General features: G+C 35.6%; 3 protein-coding genes across 16 annotated transcripts; all 3 read right to left on the minus strand.

Annotated features, from left to right (window-relative positions):
* Positions 1-231: 231 nt before the first annotated feature.
* Positions 232-9,749, minus strand: LOC113727243 (uncharacterized). 14 transcript variants are annotated; one of them, XM_072080451.1, is made up of 6 exons: positions 9,410-9,748; positions 8,580-8,642; positions 7,831-7,881; positions 6,383-6,694; positions 5,959-6,147; positions 232-853 (listed from the first exon to the last, which is right to left on the minus strand). In XM_072080451.1, exons 4-6 carry the CDS (start codon positions 6,632-6,634, stop codon positions 770-772), a joined length of 525 nt encoding a protein of 174 aa, XP_071936552.1. In that variant the 5' UTR covers positions 6,635-6,694; positions 7,831-7,881; positions 8,580-8,642; positions 9,410-9,748; the 3' UTR covers positions 232-769. The 14 variants fall into 14 exon arrangements, with proteins under 14 accessions (XP_071936552.1, XP_071936554.1, XP_071936550.1 ...); XM_072080453.1 differs by having other exon boundaries at positions 7,831-7,917; XM_072080449.1 differs by having other exon boundaries at positions 7,831-8,094.
* Positions 9,750-17,277: 7,528 nt separating this feature from the next.
* LOC140036242 (uncharacterized) lies at positions 17,278-19,383 on the minus strand. The gene has a single exon (XM_072077580.1). It carries the CDS (start codon positions 19,381-19,383, stop codon positions 17,278-17,280), a length of 2,106 nt encoding a protein of 701 aa, XP_071933681.1.
* Positions 19,384-19,512: 129 nt separating this feature from the next.
* Positions 19,513-20,223, minus strand: LOC140036243 (uncharacterized). Its single transcript, XM_072077581.1, has 2 exons — positions 19,965-20,223; positions 19,513-19,877 (listed from the first exon to the last, which is right to left on the minus strand). The coding sequence occupies exons 1-2, from the start codon at positions 20,221-20,223 to the stop codon at positions 19,513-19,515; spliced, it is 624 nt and encodes a 207-aa protein (XP_071933682.1).
* Between the last annotated feature and the right edge of the window lie 5,032 nt (positions 20,224-25,255).

Genomic DNA, 25,255 nt, shown 5'->3' on the forward strand with positions numbered 1-25,255 from the left:
GTTGAATTATTGGCTAGGCAGGATAACTAAAACAATTATTTCCTCTATTAGTCAATCCAGTTGCATCAGAAACAAATTAAACAACGTCTTTGGCAGAAAGTGTCTAATTTAACTGAAGTTTGCTATGCTGCCAAAACAATTGCCCCTTTCACCTTTAACCATATCAAAACTTCCAGAATTTTGCTGCTGAAGAGAAATTGAGATGCACACTTTTTTATATTAAACCCAGTGTAAAATGTGCAAGATTGAATATTTTTACTTTTGCTTGCATACTATAACTTTTGTCTTTCAGCATACATAAATTAGCCAGTACAGACAGCTGATTGACAACGGTTACCATATCCGCATGGCAACAACCTATTTAGACTAGAATGGCACTGTTACTGGCAAGTTTTGGAGCACAACGAACAAAGTAGGCATTAGACCATTTGTCAATTTTCCTAGTCAGTTTGATGCTAGTAGCTTAAAGTCCACTGGCAAATAAAGCTCTTCGAAGTTGAGCTACCATCGTTAAACTGATAATCACAGATATGGAATCTATGTCGTGAGATAACCAGAATGAGCTTCAAGTTGTTGATATAACCGATGAGACGCTTGTGATTTTTCTTGTGCAAGCTCCTTCTTGGGAAAGAGAGCTCAGAAGACCTCCACCCGTGACAAACAAAAACCTCAAAAGCTTGCAAACTCGTTTGACAAGGAACAGCCACTATCAATTGTAGCAAATTAGAAGGTTTTTCATTCTTTGCTCTGTTTACTTTCTTCTCTGAAGCTAATTAGATCGCCGTCTAACACATTCTTCAGCGCGAGTGAAACCGTCTGTGAGCACATCAATTGTCCAGTCCTTAACGTCTTCCTACAGATAGCATAAAGAGAAACTAACATGAGCATCAGTCTGTCAAATCTGCCAAAATACTAGAAACAAGGTACCTCAGGAAAAGTCGTAAAATACAACAAGACATTGTGTCAATTAGAAAAATAGATCCTAGTGTTGACTTCTCCTACTACAACTCAAATGAGAAAACCAGGAAGCAGAACCAAAAACAAAATGTTGAAAAATAGAAAGAATACCCAACGGAAAGGAAACGGGAAAAAAAAAAGAAAAGAATACAATTACAAAGTGTGAGATAAATGATTTGAATCATGAAGTATATGCTTAATCCATTGTGTCAATTGTAATTCTATTCTTTCTTTTTCTGTCCACAGAAATATAACAAGAGGGCATACAAATCCACGAAGCAAGAGGAAGAGGGTAGGGGTGGGCAAAGGCACATAAGACCAACAAAAGAATCCATCTTTTTAGATTGCTCTTGTTCATGGCTTTCTTCTATGGCAACACCCTTCCCCTTGGAGCGCCAAAAAATTAGTGCTAAAACAAGTGATAGAAAACAACAACAAATTAAAACAAGGAATAATTTCATAAACCTCCCCTAAGGTTTCTGACTATTTCAGTGGCTTCCCTCTGGGTTTCAAAAATTATACTAACCTCCCTTGAGATAAATTATCTTGTAATAGTTAAGTCCAACCTATAATTAAAAAGTGATATTAGAAGAGAGAAGATAACATGATTCCATCATTGCCCCTCATCTAAAATATTATTTAATTAATTGAATACCAACTCACACATTAAAGAAAACACCAAAATTTTCTATTTATCATTAGGAATTAAATCATATATAGCATAAAAAATAATATATCATTTTATCATTTTCACTTAATATAAGATCCAAATTACTTTTTTCAATTACATACCATTGTCAAACATGATCAACAGCAAATAATCAAAAATTTGCAACTAAAATAATACAGAAAACAAGCTTTAACATTATAAATATTCTTGTCAACATATTGAGGTTAGTTATTGAGATTTTTATGGTATTAAAGTTCGCTCCTTGTAATATTTTGGTTACAAATTTTTTTGATTATTTGTTATTGATCATGTTTAACAATAGGTTCGTAACTGAAAAAAGTAATTTAAATCTTACATTAAGTGAAATATATAGAATGATATGTTATTTTTGAAGCCATATGCCATTTAAACCTTGATAATAAATAACAAATTCTAGTGTTTTCTTTAATGTTTAAGCTAGTATTAGATTAATTAAATAATTTAGTAGATGAGAAGCAATGGTGAAATCATATTATTTTCTCTCTCCTAATATCACTTTTTAATAGCAATTGTGAAAGCAAATGCCTTGTAGTGCTTATCACAAGCTATAAGATCAGTTCCATGAGAATTGAGTAGAAGCCCATAAAAACATTGAGTTCTTCAATTAGGTGCCATCTGATACGGGTAAAAACCAAAAGACAACTTTAGTACCAAAAAAAAAAAAAAAAGATAGCTTCTAAGAGCTGAGGATCACAAGTTAACTATTTGTTCTTATTGATCAACTAAGCCTCTAAATATGGAACTATAAAGAATATCATGTTTCTTAAATACAATCATTATCTCTAAAATAGTTCATGTGATTGTGTTTTCATCCGGAAAAATTGTAAATCCAGAACTTTCTAATCAGTTATAGTCCATTTAGATATATAGTTAATACACTACTAATAAAATTGTTGTCTCTTTACGGAGTTACTTAAGAATTCTGACTCATTTTCTATTCATTCGCCTTGTCCACTTTCGACCCTCTTTTAGGGTCGCATATAGACCCCATCAACAGAACAAAGAAGGAAATTACAGAGGAACCAAAAAAAAAGCCACTTCATTCAATAAAATGATTGTCTTAAAGAAGGATAAGTAAAAAAAAAAATGTTAACGTCTTTCTAGGCAGCACGTCAGATTGTTCAATCAAGTATGATGTCTTCTAAAACTTCATCAGAAATGTCAGAGTATATGCATGAGCTGTATATAGTTATATGATGCCCTTCGATCAGCATCATGGATGCTAGTCAGAACCTAGCACATCTTGACACTTCCAACTTTTCAAAACTTTAGACTGACATTTACCTATAAATGCTAACCATAACAAGAACAGGAACAATGAAACATAAAGAGAAAAAAGATATGCAAAAGCTTTTCTTCCAAAGCTGTAAGCACACTCAAGATATGTGCAGCCAACTTCGTATCTAGTTGAGTTTAGTTGATGACCCTTGTATGAGAAGATATCAGCTGAAATAGAGTTTCTTTTTATGCATTCAAATGTTCAGTACTATGAAGGTCCTCAGTAGTTCTAGAGTCTACTATTTTGCTGTTTCTGCTAATTTAAGCTCTTCCCTACTTTTTCTCACATCTGGTCACCCAATGAAATAAACATATTTGACTGTTTCAAAAGTTCATATATATAGTGGTTGCAAGAGAATAATGCCATTGAATAGGTAAAGCATCATAGGTTTTTCTCAAGATAACAGAATTCAACTTTTAGAAAGCTACTCTAGTGATGTGAACATTCTTCAGTTTGACGCCTAAAGGGCAGTCAGAAGAATTATATAGTTATCCCACCGATCTCTGTCTTTTGCAAATTTTCTGCAATTTGAGTTCAAATCAACCCTTAAATATCCAACTATTTCAATTTATAAAGATGAAGTAAAATCCAAAAGTTTTCCTGTCACAGCCCCCTTGCAGACCTCCTCAGATCATCCTGGTCTTTATGCACCTGATTAGCTTTGGTGAAGGACATAAATACGCATGCTCAAGCGGCACAAATGAAATACTAACTGAACAAGAGATCTCTTTCTGACAGGAAGAAAGCATGGAACTAAAACACAATCATCCTAATCAGACTATTAAAGTCTATGGGTTCAGGACTTTATCAGGCTAGATGATAGTAAAGAGAAAATTTTGAGGAAACTACAAAGAAAATACCCTACAATTATGTACAAGTAAGAATGACAACAGACCATCTTTTTGTACATAAAACCAATTGTTCTGCATTCTACTTATGAGAGCAGCTGCTGAATTCGATTTCCAGTTTGCATTCTAGATTTTGATGAAACATATTACCAATTTTTCTCCTTCAAGTATGCATACATTGACAAACACACATAGGAACAGAAAGATGAGTTCGTTAAGTTTTGTTGAACTTCTAAGTAACAAACATAGGATCATTTAACATCACTAATTCGTTAATAAATGAAATGAGCTAGCAGTGGCATGTAAACTTGTGGCCATTTGATCTATTGTGGCTAGTGAAGATGAGTAGCAGATCAAACATAGTAGAGTGAATGGCCAAAATGGTCACTAAACTATTCAAAATGGTATGGTTTCACCCAACTTTTTTGTGGCCAAAAATGTCATTCAACTGGACAAAACATGCCATTCAAGTCATTTCATCAATTTCTACCGATAAACCATCCGATTACATGAGCCCTGAGCTGGACGAATATTCTTGCATGGGCAAAAATATCTCTCTCTAGTCTCTCCCTCGTCTCACCCTGAGTTGGACACACCATTCGGCTCCTTTTGTTGCCACCTAATCTCAAGTCTCTCCCTCTCATTTATATAAAGTCCTTAAGACCCCCCCCCCCTTCTTTTCTCTCTCTACACAGCAAACAAATACTAACAGAATATTCTTCTCTCTCTTTCTCTCCCCTTCACAACCATCAACACACTCACAAAAACACAGTAAATACATTGAATTGCAATAGCCATTTTTCCTGAATTGCCTCCATTTTTATCTTCCTATGTAGTCTCCTCATATCTCATACCCCTTTAGGCAAATTCCTTAAAAAATAAAAAGGTCTATATTTGCTTTTGGTCTTATCATTTAAGGAAAGAATTTCAGAACAGAGGTCAAGATGATGAGGTGACAACCATGGCCACCCCTGCAGACAAGAAAATGCGAGGTCAAATTGAAAGTATAGAGATTGGAGGGTTCTCTAGCAGTGAGGGGGACCGGCAAAAACAATAATGAGTGGGTGCAGGCAGCTTCCACAGATAAAGGTGGTGGGGCGGCTCCATCAGGATTCACAATGGAGATCAGGTGGAAGGAACCCAAGATCGCCCTCAACACTTTCAGGAGAAGCACTGTTAAGAAGAACTGTAAAAGAGAGGTGAGTGTAAAAATCCAGGAAGATGGTGAAAACAGTGTCGTCTTGGTGATGTGGAACGAGGAGTTTCAAAGTGTTTGTAGTCTTTCTGGGTACAAGGATAGAAGGAGAGACTAGAGATAAGGGAAAGATTAGAGACTTGAGACTTAAGACACATTTTTTGCCCATGCGAGAATATTCGTCCAGCTCAGGGGTCCATGCAATTAGATGGTTTGTCGGTAGAAATTGACAAAATGACCTGAATCGCATTTTTTCCAGTTGAATGACCTTTTTGGTCACAAAAAAAGTTGGGTGACCAAACTGTGCCTTTTGAATAGTTTAGCAACCATTTCGGCCATTCACTCTACATAGTAAATTGTAGAAATACCAAATTTTCACTAGGCATGAATACAGCACAAAACAAAAATGCAAGAACACAGGAGATACAACTCTTCAAGTTAATAAGAACTCCTTATGCACATAACAGCTATGGTATGAAACCATACTGTTAGGCACATTAAGCCTAAAGTGAGATGAAGAATCTTATTTATCAAAGCCACATTGATATCAGAGAAGGCCTCTTATGACAGCACCAATAGCAACTCACCTGGTACTGTTAATTTTAGGATGCCTTGATAGTTGCTCATAAGGCCATTAATATGCTGATGAAACTGACAAATACTTAACTACAGCAATGGATTTCAGAATAACCAAGATATACCTTGTAGAAACATGTGGCCCTCAATGGATTCCAATATCACTAACATATGCAAGATCAAGAATCCATATTATTAATGTACAATGCCCCAGCAGAAAAGAAGCAACACAGATAGCAAGGATTTAAACAATTGAAGTGCTTCACAGACAAAGCAGAATCGATGAATTCCAAAAGCAATAGCATATCCAAGGCTACAGACGTTTTTGACGAAGAGCAATTTATGTTAATTGAAATTAATTCAATCTAAAAGTAAGCGAAATTCAGAGAATTACCCAATGCAATGGTTCCCCAGTCCTTATTCGAGCATTTGGACGGGCAAGCTTTGATTCAAACGGCGTCCTTGGTCTCACTTCTCGAACTTCTTCCCACTCTTCCCGAGTTAGCATCCTCACACTCCCTTGACCAGGAGGCGCATTCTTTATTTTTCGCTCAATCATCTCTTGAGACTTCGACTCATCAAGCTACCATCCACAGATTCATAAACAATTTCCGATTCAATTTGCAAGCCGGAGCCCTCCAAATGAAAAACAAAACAGAAAATGCTAAAATCCAAACGACCCATATTTTCTGCTAATGTGATAAATCAAGACAGGCCCACAAATCCAAAAAACACTGCAGCAAATATCATCTGTAACTTTCGAAGAAAATGCCTAATATCCACTGAATCAGAGTAAATGTGTGTGTGTGTGTGTGTACCATCATTAGAAGCTTTGCAAAAAGGGCAGTCCCGGCAACAGTGAGGATCATCGGCATGGTGGCAGTATCAAGAAAAGATTTTGATTCTGGCACTTCAATGAAAAGTTGATTCTTTCTGGGATCTCTCCTCTTTCTCTTCCTCTCCATTTCAGCAATTCTTTTCTTCAAAACTTCACTGGGACCAGCATCTCGGGACAAACAGTGAAACTTCTTCTTGCAAGTTTGGAAAAGTATTCCACGAATTCCACTCATTGTTTAGTGCACTGAGGTTTGGTCAGAAGGAATTAGGCTGGCCAGTACCAGAATCATTGCCTGCAAGTCGGAGAATCCAGAGCCCACGTCAACTCACTCTCCCTCGAACGATTCAACGTGAGTTGACTCAGTGAGTTACAATTGCCGCCGAAAGTGCGAAGGGAATGAGAAGGGGAGCGGGCATTAGCATTGGGTCAGTGGGCTTTTAGTGGTTGTTAAGTGGATTTGATAATTGAGTGGGCTGACTGGTCTGGTTCCCTTATTTTAAAAATTCTTCAAGATCATTTGTCAATATTATAATTGCGTAAAACACATATTTGAACGTAATTGTTACTAGAAATTTTCTGGCTGTGCCCAATTTGTTGTGTAAAAATTATTGAAAATTACCCTGTAACTCTCATTTTTAAAATTAATAGAACACGGAAGATCTTAATTGTCGTCATGTTCAGAAACCATGTCCATGTGCAAACCATTATAGCAGTAGGGTACTTAAAGCAAAGTCCATGTCCATGTGCAAAACCAGAGAAACTAATATAACAAGGAAGCTGCGAAATAATTGAAGACTGAGATATGTTAAAAGTCTTTGTCCCCTCCTCCCCCAGTTAGGATCTGTCCATTGAACAATCCCCTTTCAATGAACCAAGGTATGGAACTCAGAAGTGCTTATCTTTGCCAGAAATTAATCAGTGCATGTCCAGTTCCTAAAACCAAAATTTAAACAGAAACCAAATTATATCAAACAAATCATGATTCAGTGCAGATTCTATTTGTTGAGCCCCAAAACATGTGGAAAATTAGAACCAAGAAAGTAGAAGCTGGGAAAATACTCTTTAACTGGTCTTTGGTTCTAACTATGATAGTCGCTAACATGACAATGCAGTAAAAGTCAAAAACAATCGATGAAATTAATGTTTCTAGGTCTATCAAAGTATTGTTTCCAATGGAATTTAAAGATAGTTCGAGCCATTGCAAGACATTAAAGGATCATTCAGCATACAAACACAAAGGCAAAAGCAAAATCATTTTTGTTCAGGACCAAACAGTAAGCTAAACAGCATCTCTCAAATCATTTAATACTCCATAACAATAGGACACGTAAATTTTCAGAAAACTAAACCAGTCTAGTGGTAAAGCTACCTTTAGAAGCAAATCATCAAACACAAAGCATGCTACTATTGTAAGAGATGATCACACACCTTAAACACTGGATGTTTACTTTGCTGTGCTTCTTCTTGATTTTTTCAAACCTATGAAACAATCAATAATAACAAAAGCAAACATTTCTGCTAGGAGGTCAATTTTGCAAAAAAAAGGCAAGAAAACTCAACAATAAACTCATCAAATGGCTGAAAATTGATGCGAAAGTGTGAGTTTTTCTTCGTGTTTTTTGGCTAGGAAGGCAAATAGGAGCTGGGAAGGGAGATGTATAGTGCTTTCCCCTCTTTGATTCTCTCCTTTTTCTGGGAAAAAAAAAGAATTGCATAGTTGGGAGATGAGATAGAGTACATAGAAGGTAAATTGGAAGGGTAAGCATAAATTGGGGGGAAAATCACTGATTTTTTGGCCAATAAGAATTTTTTTTAAATATACTTTATTAATATTCCGATGCCTTAAAATACCACATAAAACCAGTAAAGTGCAGCTATATCTTCTTAAGAAGCATAAGTAAACACTTATCATAAGAGTAAATAGCCAAACATATAAGCACATAATAGTAATATTAAAATATTTAAAATATCAGCCCATATAATATTAACAAAAATTTCAGCAAATTAATGATACAAATCAAAGGTAAACTAACCTGGAATGAACAGAAATTTTACTACAAAACCTTTTCTATTTTTGGACCAAAGTTGAAAATTACAAAAAAAAATACTGATTATACAGTATATGTGTTCGTGGTGCAAAAAAATAAAGAAAAAAGAATGGCAAGAAATGTATTTACCAGGATGCAAGGGAACAAGAGGCACCAAACCACTTGCGAGGATTTTCCACTTTCGAAACAAAGCTGAAAATACCAAAAAAATACAAACACTAATTGTGTAGCATTCGTGTGTCTGCTATGCGAAGAGGAAAAAAGCAAGGGAATTTCACCATTTTCATCCCTAAACTTCTACACTAAAACCAATTTCGTCCTTTAAGGTTTTTTTTAGCCAATTTAGTCTTCCAACTGTTTTAGAGTCTCCAATGCACGACTTCTGCGGCGCAACACCACATTTTACATATTCCGCGCGACCGGTGAAGGGTATATTTGTCCCTTTGGGTCAGATTTTTCATTTTAGAAAGACCTTTGGCTATAGTTCTTCCTTTTTCAGACAGAAATCTCGTTCCGATTCACCGGAAACTCGCACAAACCCTCTCTCTCTCTCTCTCACTCAAATCATGAAACAATATCCACAAGAAAAAAAAACATAAAATCAAGAACCAAACGGAAAGTGAAGCAGAATTTAAAGGAGAAATGTCTCTCAAACGCACTCTCGGGTCAGCTCACTGGCAAACTCATTTCGTCTGGGCATTTTGTCAAACAGATTAAGGTCATCACAAAAATTGAATATTTCCCACGAAATTTGACTATGGCTGAGCTGAACATATCTTGTCAAGCCTCATTCAGGCAGAAAAATGTGAAAAGGAAACAATGAAATTGCAGCAAGTATCATTGTCCAATTTCATTTATCCACATGACAAAGCATACGGGAAGAAGATATCAATTTCAGTAGCCAAAAAAATTGATCTCAACCTAGAGATTAAAACAAAAAGGGATTATGGAAACCTCACAGTGCTTTCTTGATGATGATTTGCAGGTGATGGTGGTTCCAGCAAGAAGACAGCAACTCTGGCAATGGTGACGGCGCCAGTGAGCTCCCCTTGTTCCTCAGATTCCCTCTTTTTTTCTGTTTTTTTTTTTGGTTGGTTATCTCTTTTTTTGGCTCTTTTCTTTTTTTCTTAGAAAGAAAAAGGAGGATACAACTCTACGACAAAAAATTCTGCATGGATTTTGAAGAGGTTGTTACGAGTTCACATGAAACTCAAGGTAAAAAATGAATGATAACTAGTTATTTATTAGTTTACCTTTAAACTATACCCCAACCCAATATCAGTTTAGTTTTCAACGTTAACTTTTAGTTATGTAACTCCATCCGTTAAATCAAAATAGATAATTGACCATTAACCCATTTAAAAATTATCCTGCTAATTAACTAAAGTTTGGTGAAAACTTTTATGACAAAAATACCCACCCCTCGTACTTTAACTTTAAGTATAAAACAAGGATTAAAAGGCTTTTCTTTCCTCTATTTTCTTAAATTGTTCACAAAATTTTTTATTTTACGCAATACCTTGTCAAGACATTGCAAATATGATGATATCGAAGTGTGGAATTTCATAACCTGTTTGCACGTCATCGAGCAAAGACAATCTTAGAAGGAAAATTATATAGTTATTCCATTATAAGGTCTATTTTTTCTCAAGTGATATGTTATAAAAAAAATTTCCCTAGTGGTCCTTTTCTTTTCATAATTTTCCAAATTATAAGAACATTCGAGTTTTTTCAAATTGAAGCAATTCTTACAGATTAAAGAATTAGAAACCGGACATTATTAGTTGAAAAAGAGACCTAACGGAACTTTTTTCATGTACAAAACATATTTGTCAACACATATTAATTCAAAATATCAATTTTAGCAACCGGGTGCATTTTCATGCTTACAATAACAAATGTTTTTCCACAGTCTACTTGCCATAAAAACACCATCATTACAACAAGTGTCTAATCGTCCTGAAATAAAAGATAAATAGTCATTCTGCTACCTTAAAAGGCACCAACCAACCAGCAAAAAAGCAACATAATATCATTATCCAATAGGACAAAATAAACAACACGTCTAGGGGCAGGTCCAACATGACCAGAAAGTCACTTTTCCACTTGGCTTGGAGAAGCATTTGAGGACCCTTGGCTGGATAGCAATTGAACTCCAAATCTGGTCTGTATTTTGCAAACTAAAAGGTAGATTTTTAAGTTTGAGAATTAGTTATTAGTGCAAATTACCTGATAGTAACAAAAACTAAATTCTATGAAAATTATCTACACTAACCTGATTTTTAGTGTTGGATGTTACGTTGCTTCTTAAAGATCTAGATACACTTTCACTTGGTACTTCACTAGCACTGTCAGCAGTGGTTTTCACAACATGTTGCTTTCTCGTAGCAGCCCCAAATGTCCATGTCCCGCCACATCCACTCGCATTTGCAAACTGAGTTGGTGTCATACATGGGGGAACCTGTTAAACAAGGACAAATGTTAGTGATATCATAATGAATAAGGTTTGGAGCATAGATGTGATAAAAGTGAGATTTTCACCATTTGTGAATGATAAATAAAAGTGGATCCAGTTGACATTCCTACACCATTCCAATTTCCAATCCCACATAATAGACCATTTTTTGCACCTCTACCATGGCCTCTAACTCGACTAATACCCCTTCCTCTATTGGCACCCATAATATCCCTAGAACTGCTAGCTTCTAAATTTCTAAATGAGGTGGCTATTTCTTGTGGATTGCTATCAGCAACACCTGGAACCTGCAAGAAAATGGATAATAAGATTAGAATGCAAAAATTGGCCCTTCAATCATGAAACTAACAAGAAGTAATTGGCACTACCACTACCTGGTTCCTCTTAAGCTTCCATTTCCTTACATATAAGCATCCGAAATTTTTGTAGCCTCTGACATTGTGATCTGAATGACCACAATAACTACAATGCATTGGAATGCTCCTCTTGCTAACTTTGTTAGATTGTTGGTTCTCATTAGGCCCCTTTCTTCTTTTCTTTTTTGGCATGCCAGGTGTTTTTCTTAGAAAGGAGGGCTCACTAGGTCAGATTTAGAGTCAACCCATTTGCTTTGATCTAGAACAAGTACAATAAGGTTCATGTAGGCTCTTTTGTAGGTTTCCACAGTATACCAATCATCAACATAATCAGCTGGTTCTCGATCACTATTCACAATAGCAACACATGCATGAACACTTGGGATTCCGGTCATATCTCATTCCTTACATGTGCAGGTACCTTCATTAATTAAAAAAACATATGTCTTAGTTGGTTAAGCAACTTCCCATAGCCCATTGCCTGATTCCCAACATTCAATAAAAGGCACTTGATACTTGTACTCTTCAATTTTCTCCACTACCAGCCTGTGTTGGGGGTGATGGATTTTATTGTGTGATTGGGACAATTTTGTATGGTATATGGAAAATAATATGTTTGTTATATAGGTGAATAGATATGTGAATTTTGTAGTTATTCAAGTGTAGTGGCAATGGTACCAAGGATATATTCTTTCTACGTTAGTGTTTTTGAATATGAGGGCTATATATTCAACTTTTGTGGTAGGAAGAAATACGATAGTGTGGCCCGATTTCATATCATGCTCGTCGATAAAGACGTTCCAGTTGTTTGTGATGTATTTGCCTTCTATGTTCGTTGAAATGGTTTTGCAGCTTGTAGTGAGCTTGAGAAGTGGTGTTCGTTTTGTATTTATTCCTTGCCTCAGGGGTTTGGGAATTTTCTACACAAGTTATTAGAAATAGCATTGATGTACATAATGTGTTTTATGTTGTGAAAGGTGGTGTGTTGTGAATGTAGTAAAGGATGGTGAAGTTACCAATTGAAGTCTGTCATTGATGGAGTATAAATGGTAGAAAGCTACGTTTTTTGTCAGCATTTGGTGAAAGTTTGGGCTTAATGATGAGAAATAGGTTCTATGTATTGGTGGATGTTGAGTTGGGTCTGAAATGGATGGATGGATAAAATTGTTAGCAAAGATTTAATTATGAAAATGGTTTATAGTTTTGTAGCAAAAGGTAATCTTACCTGGATTCATAGCAGATGGGTTTATGTTTGTTGTTGAGAAAGGAGCTGTCCATGGTAGATAGTTTTGGAATTGGTGTCCATTGAATATTATTGTGTCAAAAATGTTTTGTGTATTGTATAAAAATAAAATTAGATAATAGTTTTGTATGGCATTGTCGATTATATATGCATTCCAGCCAAGTGCGAAATATTGTCCTTGTAGTTGGATTTGCCATTACCTGTGTCCATGCTTAAGAAATATTGTAGTTTGAATTTGTTGTTGAATGGAATTGAAAAATGATGTTGAAATTTTTTGCAAATAAGATAGAGTGATGTAGTTGTGTGAAGTATTTTTCATAGAAAGTTATAAATATGGGTTGAATGAGTACCGGATTGGAGACGTTGTTGTGTCGTATTACAAAGCATAATTTTGGAGCTGGGTCTTCGATTCGATGTCTTGTAGGGGAAGCGGTATCTGTGGATGATTGGGTTTTGAGTAAGTATAATGGAAGTTTTTGTGTTTGGTGCAATGCTGTGTATAGATTGTTATTGAAGGCATAGGAACTTAGACAGAAAGATACCTGATAGATTGGCGTCCATGGTCGCGTAGGAAAGATTTGATGAATGAGCATTGCAAAGGGCTAAAGCTAGTTTTATAGCGGTGGTTGTGTGTTTGTGGGGATATTTTTTTGAAATATTTTTGAATGATAAGATGAGTTTCTGATGAATATTTTAGTTGCTGTCTTTGGGAGTTTGTTTGATTTGATATTTTGTTTGTTGAATATTTTTATTGTTATTTGTTCGATTTTTGTGAGTATTTTAGATATGGTGCAGTGATGAACGTTAGATATGGGGAATAATGCATTGGTGCATGTGATTGGTGTTTTTTGGTTAGAAATGAAATAATTGAGTTAGTGGTGTGATGTTTTGTTTGACATGGTAGTTTGTCATTGGTCATGTGAATATCTATGATGATGTTTTTGGGTATATATATATTGTTTTTTTTGTCTTTTCTATTAGGTGGAGCATGTTTTTGTTTCTTGTTTGTTGTGTGTATAGAAGATAATATTAATGTCATTTGTTAATTTGTTGCATATGTTAGAGGGTGGTAATAGAGGAAGATGTTACTAGTGTTGGGATAATGGTTAATTTGTTTGTTAGTTTTTGTTGATTTAATTAGACATTCAATGCCTATTTTGTCTATATGTGTGTACATAAGCAAAATATTAGTATTAGTGGAGTTGAATATTTGAGTATTAAGTGTTAGGTTGGATATATTTTAATGTAGTCATTGTTAAATATTTGTACAAAATATTTATTTATTTGCAAATAACTAATGATTAATATGCATTATGGTTTGATAGCATGGTTTTTAATTAATTTTTTGCAACTTTTTGAAAGGTAGTTGTTTTCATAGTTTGTTTGCCAGGTGTGAGGATAGTAATGGAGTTTTAGAATATCATTTTTGTGTGGACAGAAGTGGTATAGGTGCTTTGCCTGTGTGTATTGGAATGTTGGAGAGAGGATATAATAATGGTATACATGATAATGAAGTATTTTGATTGAAAAATTGTTTTGGCATACTAAATAGTTTACAGATTCGGAGTAAATTTTTTATATAATGACCATATATATATTGTGATCAATGATTAAAAGGGTGAGGTTAGTTGAGAATTCACGGGTTGTAGAGGGAGAATGGATGAAAATATCTTATATCAGTTGGTCAAGGTATGTTTTGATGTCAAAAAGAGACAGAGCTGTTGGTATAATAGCTCATAGACCTATATATGTTCACAGAAGTTGCAGTTAGAAAGACAAAAAATCTGGAACAGATTGTACGAAAAGATATGGTCTAAAGGCATTAACAGAGATTATGCAACGTTGGTTTAAAAGAACTGTTCTTTATATGGCATTACATTGTTAACCATGTTCGCAGAAGTTGCAGTTAGATAGACAAAAGATCTAGAACAGATTGTACCAAAAGCTATGGCCTAAAGTCATTAACAGAGATTATGCAACGTTGGTTCAAAAGAGCTATTTTTTATATGGCATTACATTGTTAACCTTGTTTTGGTTGTTTGCTGTCTTTGTCAGGTTCCAGTTCTAGCTTGCATTTAGCAAAAGATCTTGCTGAGGATGTGGTGTCCGTGGTAGTGATTTTAGAATCTCTTAGCTTTGAAGTTGGTGTTGGTTCTATTTGGTTACTTGGAGCTTCAGCAGATTGTTTTTCATATGTCAAACATGTGGTGGATGGACCTGTGACAATGGTGATGGATGATTCTTCATGTGGGTTGGCTTCAATTGTAGGGAGAGGTTGTTGGAAAACAGTGACATAGGAGGAGAGAAATTATCTTGGTAATCCTTGTGGAGTGGAATGGTTGGAGCTTACTCTTATCTGACAAAAGACAGGCTCTGAAAACAATCTATCATCAATCGTTTGAATTGAAATTGTTTGTCCTTGTTGAAGAGAATGAGAGAAGAGAACTTTTTGGGTTATTGTATAAATTTGTGAAATACTGTAAAAATTGGATTGGGTAATTTAGTGATTCTCACGAATGATATTTGTTGATAGATTTGTGTTGCTGTGAGCCCAATTATGCTTTTGCATAATTGTCTTGGACAAATGCATCTAAATGAGCTGAATCATCAGATATTTGGACAAATAGTCTGGCCCTGTGTTAGAGGTTTTCGAAGTGTGTTAGAGATGGGAAATAATATATTAATGCAGACAAAGATGTGTAATAGTAAAATGACATGTTAATATATGAAAATGGATAATTGTACATTTATGTGTCTAGAGAGGCATTTTTAGATGGATAAATAGATATACGTGTATATACAGATATATATATATATATATGTAAGTATGATGAATAAGAGTTCTTTTGGCGGTGAATGGGATAATGACTTACTGAGGGATGGGTTTTGTTTGACTCTTGTTACAATTGTGGCATGAGAATTGAAAGTCCATAGGTGCATTGGTGGTACAACCACAGTCGGCACAGCTAGCAGTATAGAAGTGTTGGCGAGAATTTGTAATCTGGATTGTTCCTTTTATCCAGAAATCTTTTGGCTGGTCGTATATAATTTAAAATGAGTTTGATAGATGTTTATAATGACAGCATTTGAATATAAAGTAAGCTTGATGTCTGCAATTAAGTTAGTCTATTAGCTTACCAAAATGTATGCACCAAGAATTTGTGAGATCTGTCGAATATCTTTTTCGAGTGGAGGCTTGATCTTTTGGTTTGCTTTTTGGTATAGTCTTTGTGCTTTTATCTTGTCAATGTACTTCTTGTTTTCTTCAATCCTGTACTGAGCAATGGTATTAATAGTGGTATATTTATTCATTTGTATTATATGAGTGATGCTTATATAGAAATGTAAGTAATGGAGAAGGAAGTTTGAGTGTGGAAGTGTGCATACCATCCTGCCAATGTGCTGATTTGTGGGAATGGAGGATCAAGAAGTATATTCGTACTTCCTTTAGCCTTAGAGAGATACTTGTAATGATATGAAAGCTGTGTTAGAGTATTTGATTTGTAGGCTTTGTAATATAGATACAAATGTTTGTATTTTGGAAAATATACCATAAAAGGTAGTTACTATAGGCCTAAAAATGACAACAATTGGGTAGGTATGTGCAATTTGAAGAAGTTGAGCTCCTTCATTATCCACAAAAGGTTCCCAAAGTGTGAGGACAATTGGACACTGTCTGAGAAAGTTAAAGAAATACAATGGAAGTTCAAATCATTGGATGTTGATGATTAGCTAAGATAAAGCGTATAAAAATGTGTTTTTGCTTACTCTTCATTGAGAACAATGAATTCTTGGATAACAGATGGTTTGGCTCCACCAGTCATTCTTTGGGGTAATGCTTGAATGATAGCACACATGATGTCTGTTCAATGGTTAGTATTAATAAAAATGGAATCAGGACATAAACTAATGATTTATATAGAGTAAATTTAATGAGAGGTGAGTTGTGTACTAAGTCTTTGATTATCTTTTCCTTGATAATGGTCCTGGCCCCAGAACGAAGCAAGCGGAAAATACATTGCTAACGACATTGGTAAGGGAGTTCCAGCTTGTTGTTTAATGACCTTTTGTCAAATGTTAGCTAAAGAGGTGTTGTACCCATTTGGTGGCGGGAATCTTGAATTTTACTAATATATGCACCACCAACATAATATGATGTCTGAAGCTTGAATATTTTGCCAATATAAGGCAGGTGTTGTTGATAGATAATGCCTTGAACTTTGTCATTCTGCAAAATATAAATTGTACGTTAGAGGAATATAAATAGATGATGGAACATGGTCCCGCTATATAATTTATAGAAAAGTCAAGTATTGGTTTACTATATATGTTGCAGTTATATATGTACCTGATCATCTGCAAATAAGAGCCATCGATATGCCTTTGTTCTTGGAGTTAGGTTAAAAATTCTTGTCAACTCTATTACATAAAGTTTGGCAAACCACTGGCGCTGTTTCTCCTAGAAGTCTTTTATTAAAATGCATCTGCTATCCATGACTACAAGAAAAAGTATGGCAATAACAATATTATTGAAAAAAGAAAATGCTATTGTGAATGAAATAGGATCTAAAATATTGATATAAAAGGCATAATCTGAGAGAAGAGTGCCGTTTTTGTGTATTAGAACAGCCAACTGAATAAAGCTGAAGTCAAATGTTAATGATAGAAGATAAAGAGAGACAGTACTCAAACAACACCAGCAATTGATAAGACTTCATCGTATAATATATTTCTTGTAGAAACTGTGTCAGTCTACTCATCTAGAGAGGGCTTAACTAAAACTCTGACATCATTTGCTGTTTTAGCTCTAGATAAAGCAACATATAGCTGACCATGACCAAATACTGGTTCTTTTAAGTACAAGCCGACGAAGTCTAGTGTTTGCCCTTGTGTTTTATTAATAGTCATTGCAAAACAAAGTCTAATTGGAAATTGTGTTCTCTTGAAGGGTACTATATAAATGTTAGAATTAGAACACTGTAACGAAATTTTTGGGAGAAAGACTTGTTTTCCAGTATGATTTCCGACAGTAATGAGTGCATGGATAACATTGGGAGCAACACCAAGACAGATTAATCGTGTTTCGTTACATAAACCTTCTCTTGGGTTCAAGTTTCTAAGTAATATAATAGGACTATTGACTTTTAGAATTAGTTCATGCGTTGGCAAGCTTCGAGATTCTAATGAATGCAAAAAGTCTTCATGCTCTGCTTGTTTTGATTGGTCTATAGTTTCATCATAACTTAGATATCTGTGTTCTATGCCAGGAAACTGTGTCATCAAGAGATTGTTTATCTCATACACAAAATCATTTTTAGTAGTTAGTATAGCTCTGTTAATTGTATGCAATGAGTGCAGACCAAATGCTGTGAGGTCAGGAAAGACACTGTTGATCAGAGCAAAAAGTGAGGATTGATCATCAACAAAAGCCATTGTGAGATGGTGTGGCAATACTATTCTGGAGTCATCAAAACAAGGCAAAGTTCCATTACCAAGACTCAAAAGAAATTCTGAGAATGGTTTATCTAAATATGCACGCATGTTTTCAACCAGGTGGAGTTTTTCAAGATGGTTCCAAACATAAGATTTTACCAAGCTAGCAGAAATGTAATCTTCTTTGTATCCTTTGACGACAACAGGTATTGTCTGACAAAAGTCACCACCAAATACGACAACCTTGCCACCAAATACTGTATCTGAGTCCATTATATCCCTTAGTAGCTTGTCAAAGCACTCAATAGCATATTTTTTGGCCATTGTTGCTTCGTCCCAGATGATTAGTCTGGCTTGTTTGATCAATCTTGCACTGTTACTTTGTTTGTTAACATTACAGCCACTGTCATTATTCTCATCAATTGGAATCTTAAATTGCGAGTGGGCTGTACGTCCTCCCGGAAGAATAGAAGCAGCAATACCACATGATACTGTGGCTAATGCAATTTCACCTTTAGACCTCACAGTTGCCAGTAAAGCCTTATATAAGAATGTTTTGCCTGTTCCTCCTGACCCATCTATAAAAAAAGCTCCTGGTATGTCATTGTCAATGCTATTGATGATTTTAATATAAACAAATCGTTGATGAGCATTGAGAAGAGCAACTGATGCTATGTCCTCAGTAGAAACTTTGATGTCCAACTCAGCTTCTATTTCTTGTGTGTCTCTTTGAATGGAAAAGTCATCAGTGTTAGGGACAGGTATCTTGAAATCGGCAAGATGTTTGCCCATATATTGCTGATAAGAGTCAATGAGCTGGAGAACTTTTAGTCTTGTCTGCTCAGGTGATAAAGACTTGTCTTTAAAAATATCTTCAGACAAGTATGGTTCAAATTTCTGCCATAGCAATATTGGATTGGGAGGTACTACATGGACCAGAATGAGAGCAAATAAGTGACGCAGAGTATAAGGCATCTGGAATGATACAACTTCAAGTAAACATTGTTCTGCACTATCATCAGTCTTTAATAAGCCTAGAATTTCTGCGACTTCTCTAAAAGTTGAAGCTGTTCTCGAGCCGATGTGTTTTAGACTTTCATAAGACATAGGCCCTTTGACATGCATTAGTAGCATTCGTAAGTAGTATTTTTCACCTTGAGTTGAATGCACTGCAGTTAGTCTGCCAATTGTGCTTCTTCTTTGTCTTGGTTCCCATATTCTGTGAGTTGCATTCCATACAAAATGTTGAGGAAAGTCTTTATAAAGACATTTGAGGTCTTTTGCATGCCCATCTTTATTGTTCATTTGAAAAAATTTTGTCAGCATAGTTTGTGATGTTCGTTCATCCACTGCAACTCTTTCAAGAATATCATGCTCATTGAAAACCATTGATTGTTCTCCTTCTAGGTGTACCTGTAGTGCCATGACAGATGGATTCACGTCACTGAGATCGAAAGCAAATATTTGCCATGCTGCTTCTGGTGCACATATCTAACGTCCAGATTGAAAATTTTTAATTTCGTCAATTGCTCCATCATTCTCTGCTGCATTAAGCTAATACAGGATCTTTGAGTATCCTTTGTAAATATATTTAACAGCTTCAATTGTGGAGCAAACTTCAACATTGATGTGGCAATCATACTTGGCAAGTAAGTATGGATTGTAGGGAACAACCCAACGATTGTCATATTGGAAATGATGAGCTGTGACAGTGTTTCCATCATGACGGCACATGTAAAGAGGATATGAATTCTTATTATGTCTTGTGAATTCAGTAAACTCCTTTGGATAGCCAAATCTGCATTTTCCATTTTGCTTCATAGATGGGCTATTTTTATTAGCTGTTCCACATGGTCCATGCAACATATGAGCAACTATAACAGAATGGAGGTACGGAAAAGAAGCTGGATCTGGTAATTCTGCAGATACAACTCTATCATAAGCTTCGGGTGAGTCCAATTTCTATCCGTTTGCAAGGATTATCAAAAAATGTGCATGCGGGAGACCTCTTTTCTGGAATTCTATAACGTATGTGTATGCTGCAACTTTGCCAAAAAGGCTTTTTTTGATAATATCATTTCTAAGCATCTCTAGTTTTGCACGAAATACTCTTGCTGTTACATCAAGTCTATTGTGTGCTTCATCGTGATCATATAGATGTTTCTTGATCTCAGGCCAAGCTGGATTACAGGTCATTGTTAGGAATATGTCAGGTTTTCCATACCGTTGAACCAGCATCATGGCGTCCATGTATCTTCGTGTCATATCTCTAGGTCCTCCAATAAAAGAAGCAGGCAAATATATTCATCGACTAACGTTTGATGCAGATGTTTCTCCATTTGCAATACTATCTAAAATTCCTTGGTAAACGTCTGCTCTGATTCGTCGCTGTCTATTTCGATGAAAATGTGGCCTTGCTGATTTTATCTTTACATATGCATAAATGCAGAATTGCTGGAACAATCTGCCACAGTGTAATAATAAGGATTTGTCAATTTCATGCATTTGAAATTTGTAGCAGCAGTATTCGCGACAAGAGACCGTGGTCCTTTTTTTCTTTTCTTTTTTTCTGCAAAACTGGTGCAAGGCAATAAACTTATTAGGAGGTATGATAGACTATATGAATCAAAAAAAGATCGTAGCAAGGACTACACATAACATATATCATATTTTATAAATTACCTGCATTCTCAGCTGAAACTATTTCTTTTGCAGAATAACAGTGTCCTATATGCATATCATGGCCGCGACATGTCATGGAATCTGGCACAGATTGCTGATCTTTCAAAATTCTTTGTATACCTTCATGCCATCCAGTCTAACCTCTTGCAAAAGTTAACGGATATTGTAACGTGTCATAACATCCAAAGTAATGTTTAATAATTTGTGGTTTACCACTCCTTAGATATACTTGTATATGCTGGGAAGAATCTCCTATATTAAGGTCATTTTCTGTCTATATGGCAGCCACTTGAAAGACTGTTGGAGTGTTATAGACATGTTGGTCTAGAGAAGGGTGTGAGTTTAAGAAAACTCTATGGTTATAAATGTCTTCGAAGTCTCTTAAACTGCGAAAAAAATGCAGCGTACGGATTGTGGTCGAGAATCTACTATAGTTGTTGGAGAATAGTTTCTCGAAATTTATTAAAAATGGCCATCTGATTGGCAATTTCATGCACAGTGTCGAAATAGTATAACTGCACATTTGATGGTTTCTAGCCATCCATAGGAACCAGCGGATTGAGAAAGTGATACATTTGGTCCTGTACTCTGAATGCATAGATTCCTCTGTCTCTCTTATTCAACTCTTTATCGGAATGAACTCCCAGAGACGTGAATGCGAATATGTTATTACAGCTTCTGATACATTGGTAAAATTCGATTGCTTCAGGAGTATTAGCAGTGTACAGTTTCACTAACTGAGCAGGCATCTCTGTCTCAACTAATCAAATTTGACCAGAAGCACAGCAAAAACCAAGTGGCTCAAGATAGAAACGTTTAGGACCATAGAAAACACAATCTTGGACAACAGGTAAAACAGAGGGTTGAGTAGGAATCCTATCAATCCGCTGGTTTCTTTTTTTAGTTTTTGCTGATGACCTAAGAACGGGATACTCTTAAATTACATGTCCTGGATATAGATACATTTATTGGCTATCTTAGGTAATAGATAGAGTTTTCATATTTACCAGCATTTTGTTTTCGCATGTTGGTGGTCATTTGAGAGCTAGCAAAGACTATTTGTTGTTGAACTAGATATAAAGAGTAAAAGATGGACAAAGGTATTTAGACAAATATACATGAAACTGATATTGAATAGTGGAAAAAATTATAGTACTGACAAAGGGATAAATACCCCCACTACTTGGTCCATTTATAACATCACAGCAAACATGGTTGTTAGAAGATGAACAGATTGCATTATTGGTAGACAAAGATTCTCATACAAGACGTGGATATATTTTTTTTTAAAGAAAACATGTGCATTGAATGGTTTGTTAGATAAAGTATATATGAACGACTAAACGGAGTGCCTTACTTGCTGAAGCTAACTCAGATGTTTTGGGGACATTTTCGGATACCACAAGAAGCGATAGGCTTATGTTTTGGGAAGCATCCGACAGCTGATTCTGAGAAAGTAGCAAGATTGCAATGGAGGATAGAATATTTTTAGTTTGAGGTTTAGGTGGATTTTTAGCATGAACCATTGGGTCAACCATAGATGCCCTAGCTTCCCTACGACGATGATTCTTGTGTAAACACATTTCTTCATACGAAGCGTACTTTCTTTTTCGCGGCATGGTCAGAAAATGAATATGGGAAAGCGATAAAATGAATAAAAACAATAGTTGTTATAGTTGGGTAATAAAAAATATGAAACAAAAGGATGATCATATCATTTTGACATGTAAGTTAGCAAAAAATTATATATATTATGTAAGGATTACATGCATAGCAAGAAATAATAAGAAAAAGATGATGGCATTGATTTTTAACAATGGAACTGGGCAGAAAAAGTAAACGTATGATGTAAGAGTTATAGGTAAGAGTTATATGCATACCAGTTAGCGTCGAAGAGAACTAGTTTGTCTTCGTAACTTTCAGTGATTAGCAAAAGGTGGTGGAAAGAAACTGGTTCCTCTTGGTGACTTTCAGCAATTAGCAAAACCTGGATGTTCGATGAGCTGAGAAAAAGAATACAAAGAATCATGAGCAGAAAAGCAGATGATACGCAGAAACGAAAAACAAATGGCTAGTACGTAGACAAAAAAGCAATAGATAGAATATTCATTGCCGGAACTATAGATAACATGATCAAGACAGAGATGTAGCGGAACTCTAAAACAATACAGCGAAGAACAAAAGAATAGTATCGGGATGGAAGTCACATCGGGCGAAAGAGCAAAAAGAACATGAAGAGCAAGGAACACAGAAACGGGTACTAACTGGGTGGCTTTCACAGAAGGAAAAAGAAATGAAGCATAAACAGGAGCGGTACAGGGAAGAATAGATAGAGGTAAACATGTATAAACGGGAGAGAAAAGGCATGTGGGAAAAAAATTCAAAGGGAAAAAAATTCAAAGGGTATGATGATAACTCTGGGATAGAGAAATTACCTCGATAATTGGTAACAAAGGCGAAAAATGTATAGTGGGTTGAAAAAGGACACATATAAGTGACCAAAAATGACTACTTGATAGACAATCACTATCAATAATTAATGAGCAACATGAAATCGTGTGCAAGAAATCACCAATTGAGATTGTTCCACAAAGATAGATAGTCGAGGGAAAAGTACGTGGAATACACACATGCACAAATGTACCATAAGGTCAAAGACTTAAAAAGGCACATTAAAGTTATATTATAAAGATAAACTAGAAGGACAGGAATACTAAAGATAAGGTTACATAAGGGTAATAAGGTAAATATATTCCATTGTTATATATTTGGATTGCATGGATGGAGCACAACGATGGGAACATGGACACACTCAAGACTGAAGACCGAGGACAATTGAGGCAGGGATGGTGCAGGGCCATTAAAGCGCAATATCTTTGTTGGCCATATAATATAATTTTTGATTCCTGATTTGTGATTCTAATAACAGAAGCGATATGAGGACAGAACAAGCAACAACCTATTGCAGGCCATATATGGTGGAAAGACCAAAATACCCTATGAAGTCATCAGAATTATCATCGAAACCGGCCCATGTTTGCACTGTAGCTAATGGTCCTTCCACCTTTTATATATTTTAGATTCTAGGATATATTCTAGACATTACTTTTTTAATCCACTGTCTTTTCTCATGAAATCTACACATGATCTATCTCCTGATATCCTCAAACATTGTCAAAATAGGCTTTTGCCTTACTTCTTTGATATACTGATTAAAACTTTCACAAATATTGTTGCTTAGAAACTCACACTTCGTTCTAAAGGAGAAAGTGTGCCTTGCCCAAAGATTAGTAGGAATAGTTCTTAACCATGCATGAGCTTCTGGTGAAATTGCTTGCATTTCCCTCATGGCTGCTTCAAATCTATCAGGCACATATGCTCTAGCAGCAGCCCACCTGATGTTTCTTAGTTGCTTATCTTTGAACTTTAGCTTAAAGTTTGCATACATGTGCCTAACGCAGTATCTGTGCTCAACTCCAGAAAATTTGCTTTCTATTGTGTCAATCAGACCCTATACAAAAGTGAACAAATACTAAATATTAGATTCTGTACAAATACATAATCATATATATTAGAAAATAAATTAGTCTAACCTTCTGTCTATCAGATATGAAAATCCAGCCCCTTTCATTCGACTTCACAATATGCTTCGTAAGTGTTTCAAGAAACCAGCCCCAACTATCTTTGCATTCAGACTCTACCAGTGGCATGGCCAATTGGTACATCTAGTTGTTGGCATCTCTACCAACTGCAGCCATCAACTGCCCTCCTAGTGTGCATTTCAAATGACAAGCATCCAATCCTATTACAGGCCTACATGCTGAAATACCTCTTTTTGTGCAGAAAACATTATAAACATCCTTTTAAAATGGGGTTTTGATATATAGGAAATCTTTCAGTCACTACAATAGCAACTGAGCCCGGATGCTTTAGCATTAAAGTAGCACAGTAGTCCCTCAATCTCCAGTATTGTTATTTATGTTCACCTTGAATCATTGTTTTCGCTTTACTCTTGGCCTTATAAAGTTGTTGGTCGCCTACATTAACATTGTATTTCTTCTTCACTGCTTTCTTAAGTACCTCAATTTTCAAAGATGGATCATTAGCAATGTCCCTAACAAACATTTGAGCTAACCATCTTGCATTAGCACTCTTGTTCTTATAGGACCTTGGCCACTTATGAGGAACCCCTTCTAATGTTTTTATTTGGAATTTACTAGTATCCTCACATATACTAGCATGTATTCTCCATCCACAGTTCTTGCTACATTTAGCTGTTACCCTATCACTATCATCTTAATAGGCTTCAGTTCAAACCCATTCACTATAGAGTGTTGTCTTAGTGCAAGCTTGAAGTCTTGCACAGTAGTGAAAATATGCCTAACCTCAAGTTTAGACTTTTCCAAGTCCTTCTCAATATTAAACTCAGGAAACTCAGCAGGTTGTTCATCATCAGATGAGTTTAATGCAGCGTGCAATATTTCATCATCACTAACACTGTCCCTTTCCACCATTTTTCCTTTCTCTTTGTATGCAAGATAAGCCTTATACTCATCTTCAATTAACTTCTCGTACTCTCTATAATCTGGAAAATCATGATGATGATTTAGGCCTT

This window comes from Coffea arabica, chromosome 2e, assembly GCF_036785885.1.
Source record: "Coffea arabica cultivar ET-39 chromosome 2e, Coffea Arabica ET-39 HiFi, whole genome shotgun sequence".
In the NCBI taxonomy this organism is placed as follows: domain Eukaryota; kingdom Viridiplantae; phylum Streptophyta; class Magnoliopsida; order Gentianales; family Rubiaceae; genus Coffea; species Coffea arabica.

Coding starts and splice junctions, on each gene's coding strand:
- LOC113727243 (XM_072080457.1), bottom strand. CDS start 6,634: ATGAGTGGAATTCGTGGAATACTTTTCCAAACTTGCAAGAAGAAGTTT. Junction 6,148..6,382: donor TTGCAAAGCTTCTAATGATG/GTACACACACAC, acceptor TGTGGATGGTAG/CTTGATGAGTCGAAGTCTCA. Junction 854..5,958: donor CTGGGGAACCATTGCATTGG/GTAATTCTCTGA, acceptor TGCTATCTGTAG/GAAGACGTTAAGGACTGGAC.
- LOC140036242 (XM_072077580.1), bottom strand. CDS start 19,383: ATGGCACTACAGGTACACCTAGAAGGAGAACAATCAATGGTTTTCAAT.
- LOC140036243 (XM_072077581.1), bottom strand. CDS start 20,223: ATGACACGAAGATACATGGACGCCATGATGCTGGTTCAACGGTATGGA. Junction 19,878..19,964: donor TATAGAATTCCAGAAAAGAG/GTCTCCCGCATG, acceptor TTGTATCTGCAG/AATTACCAGATCCAGCTTCT.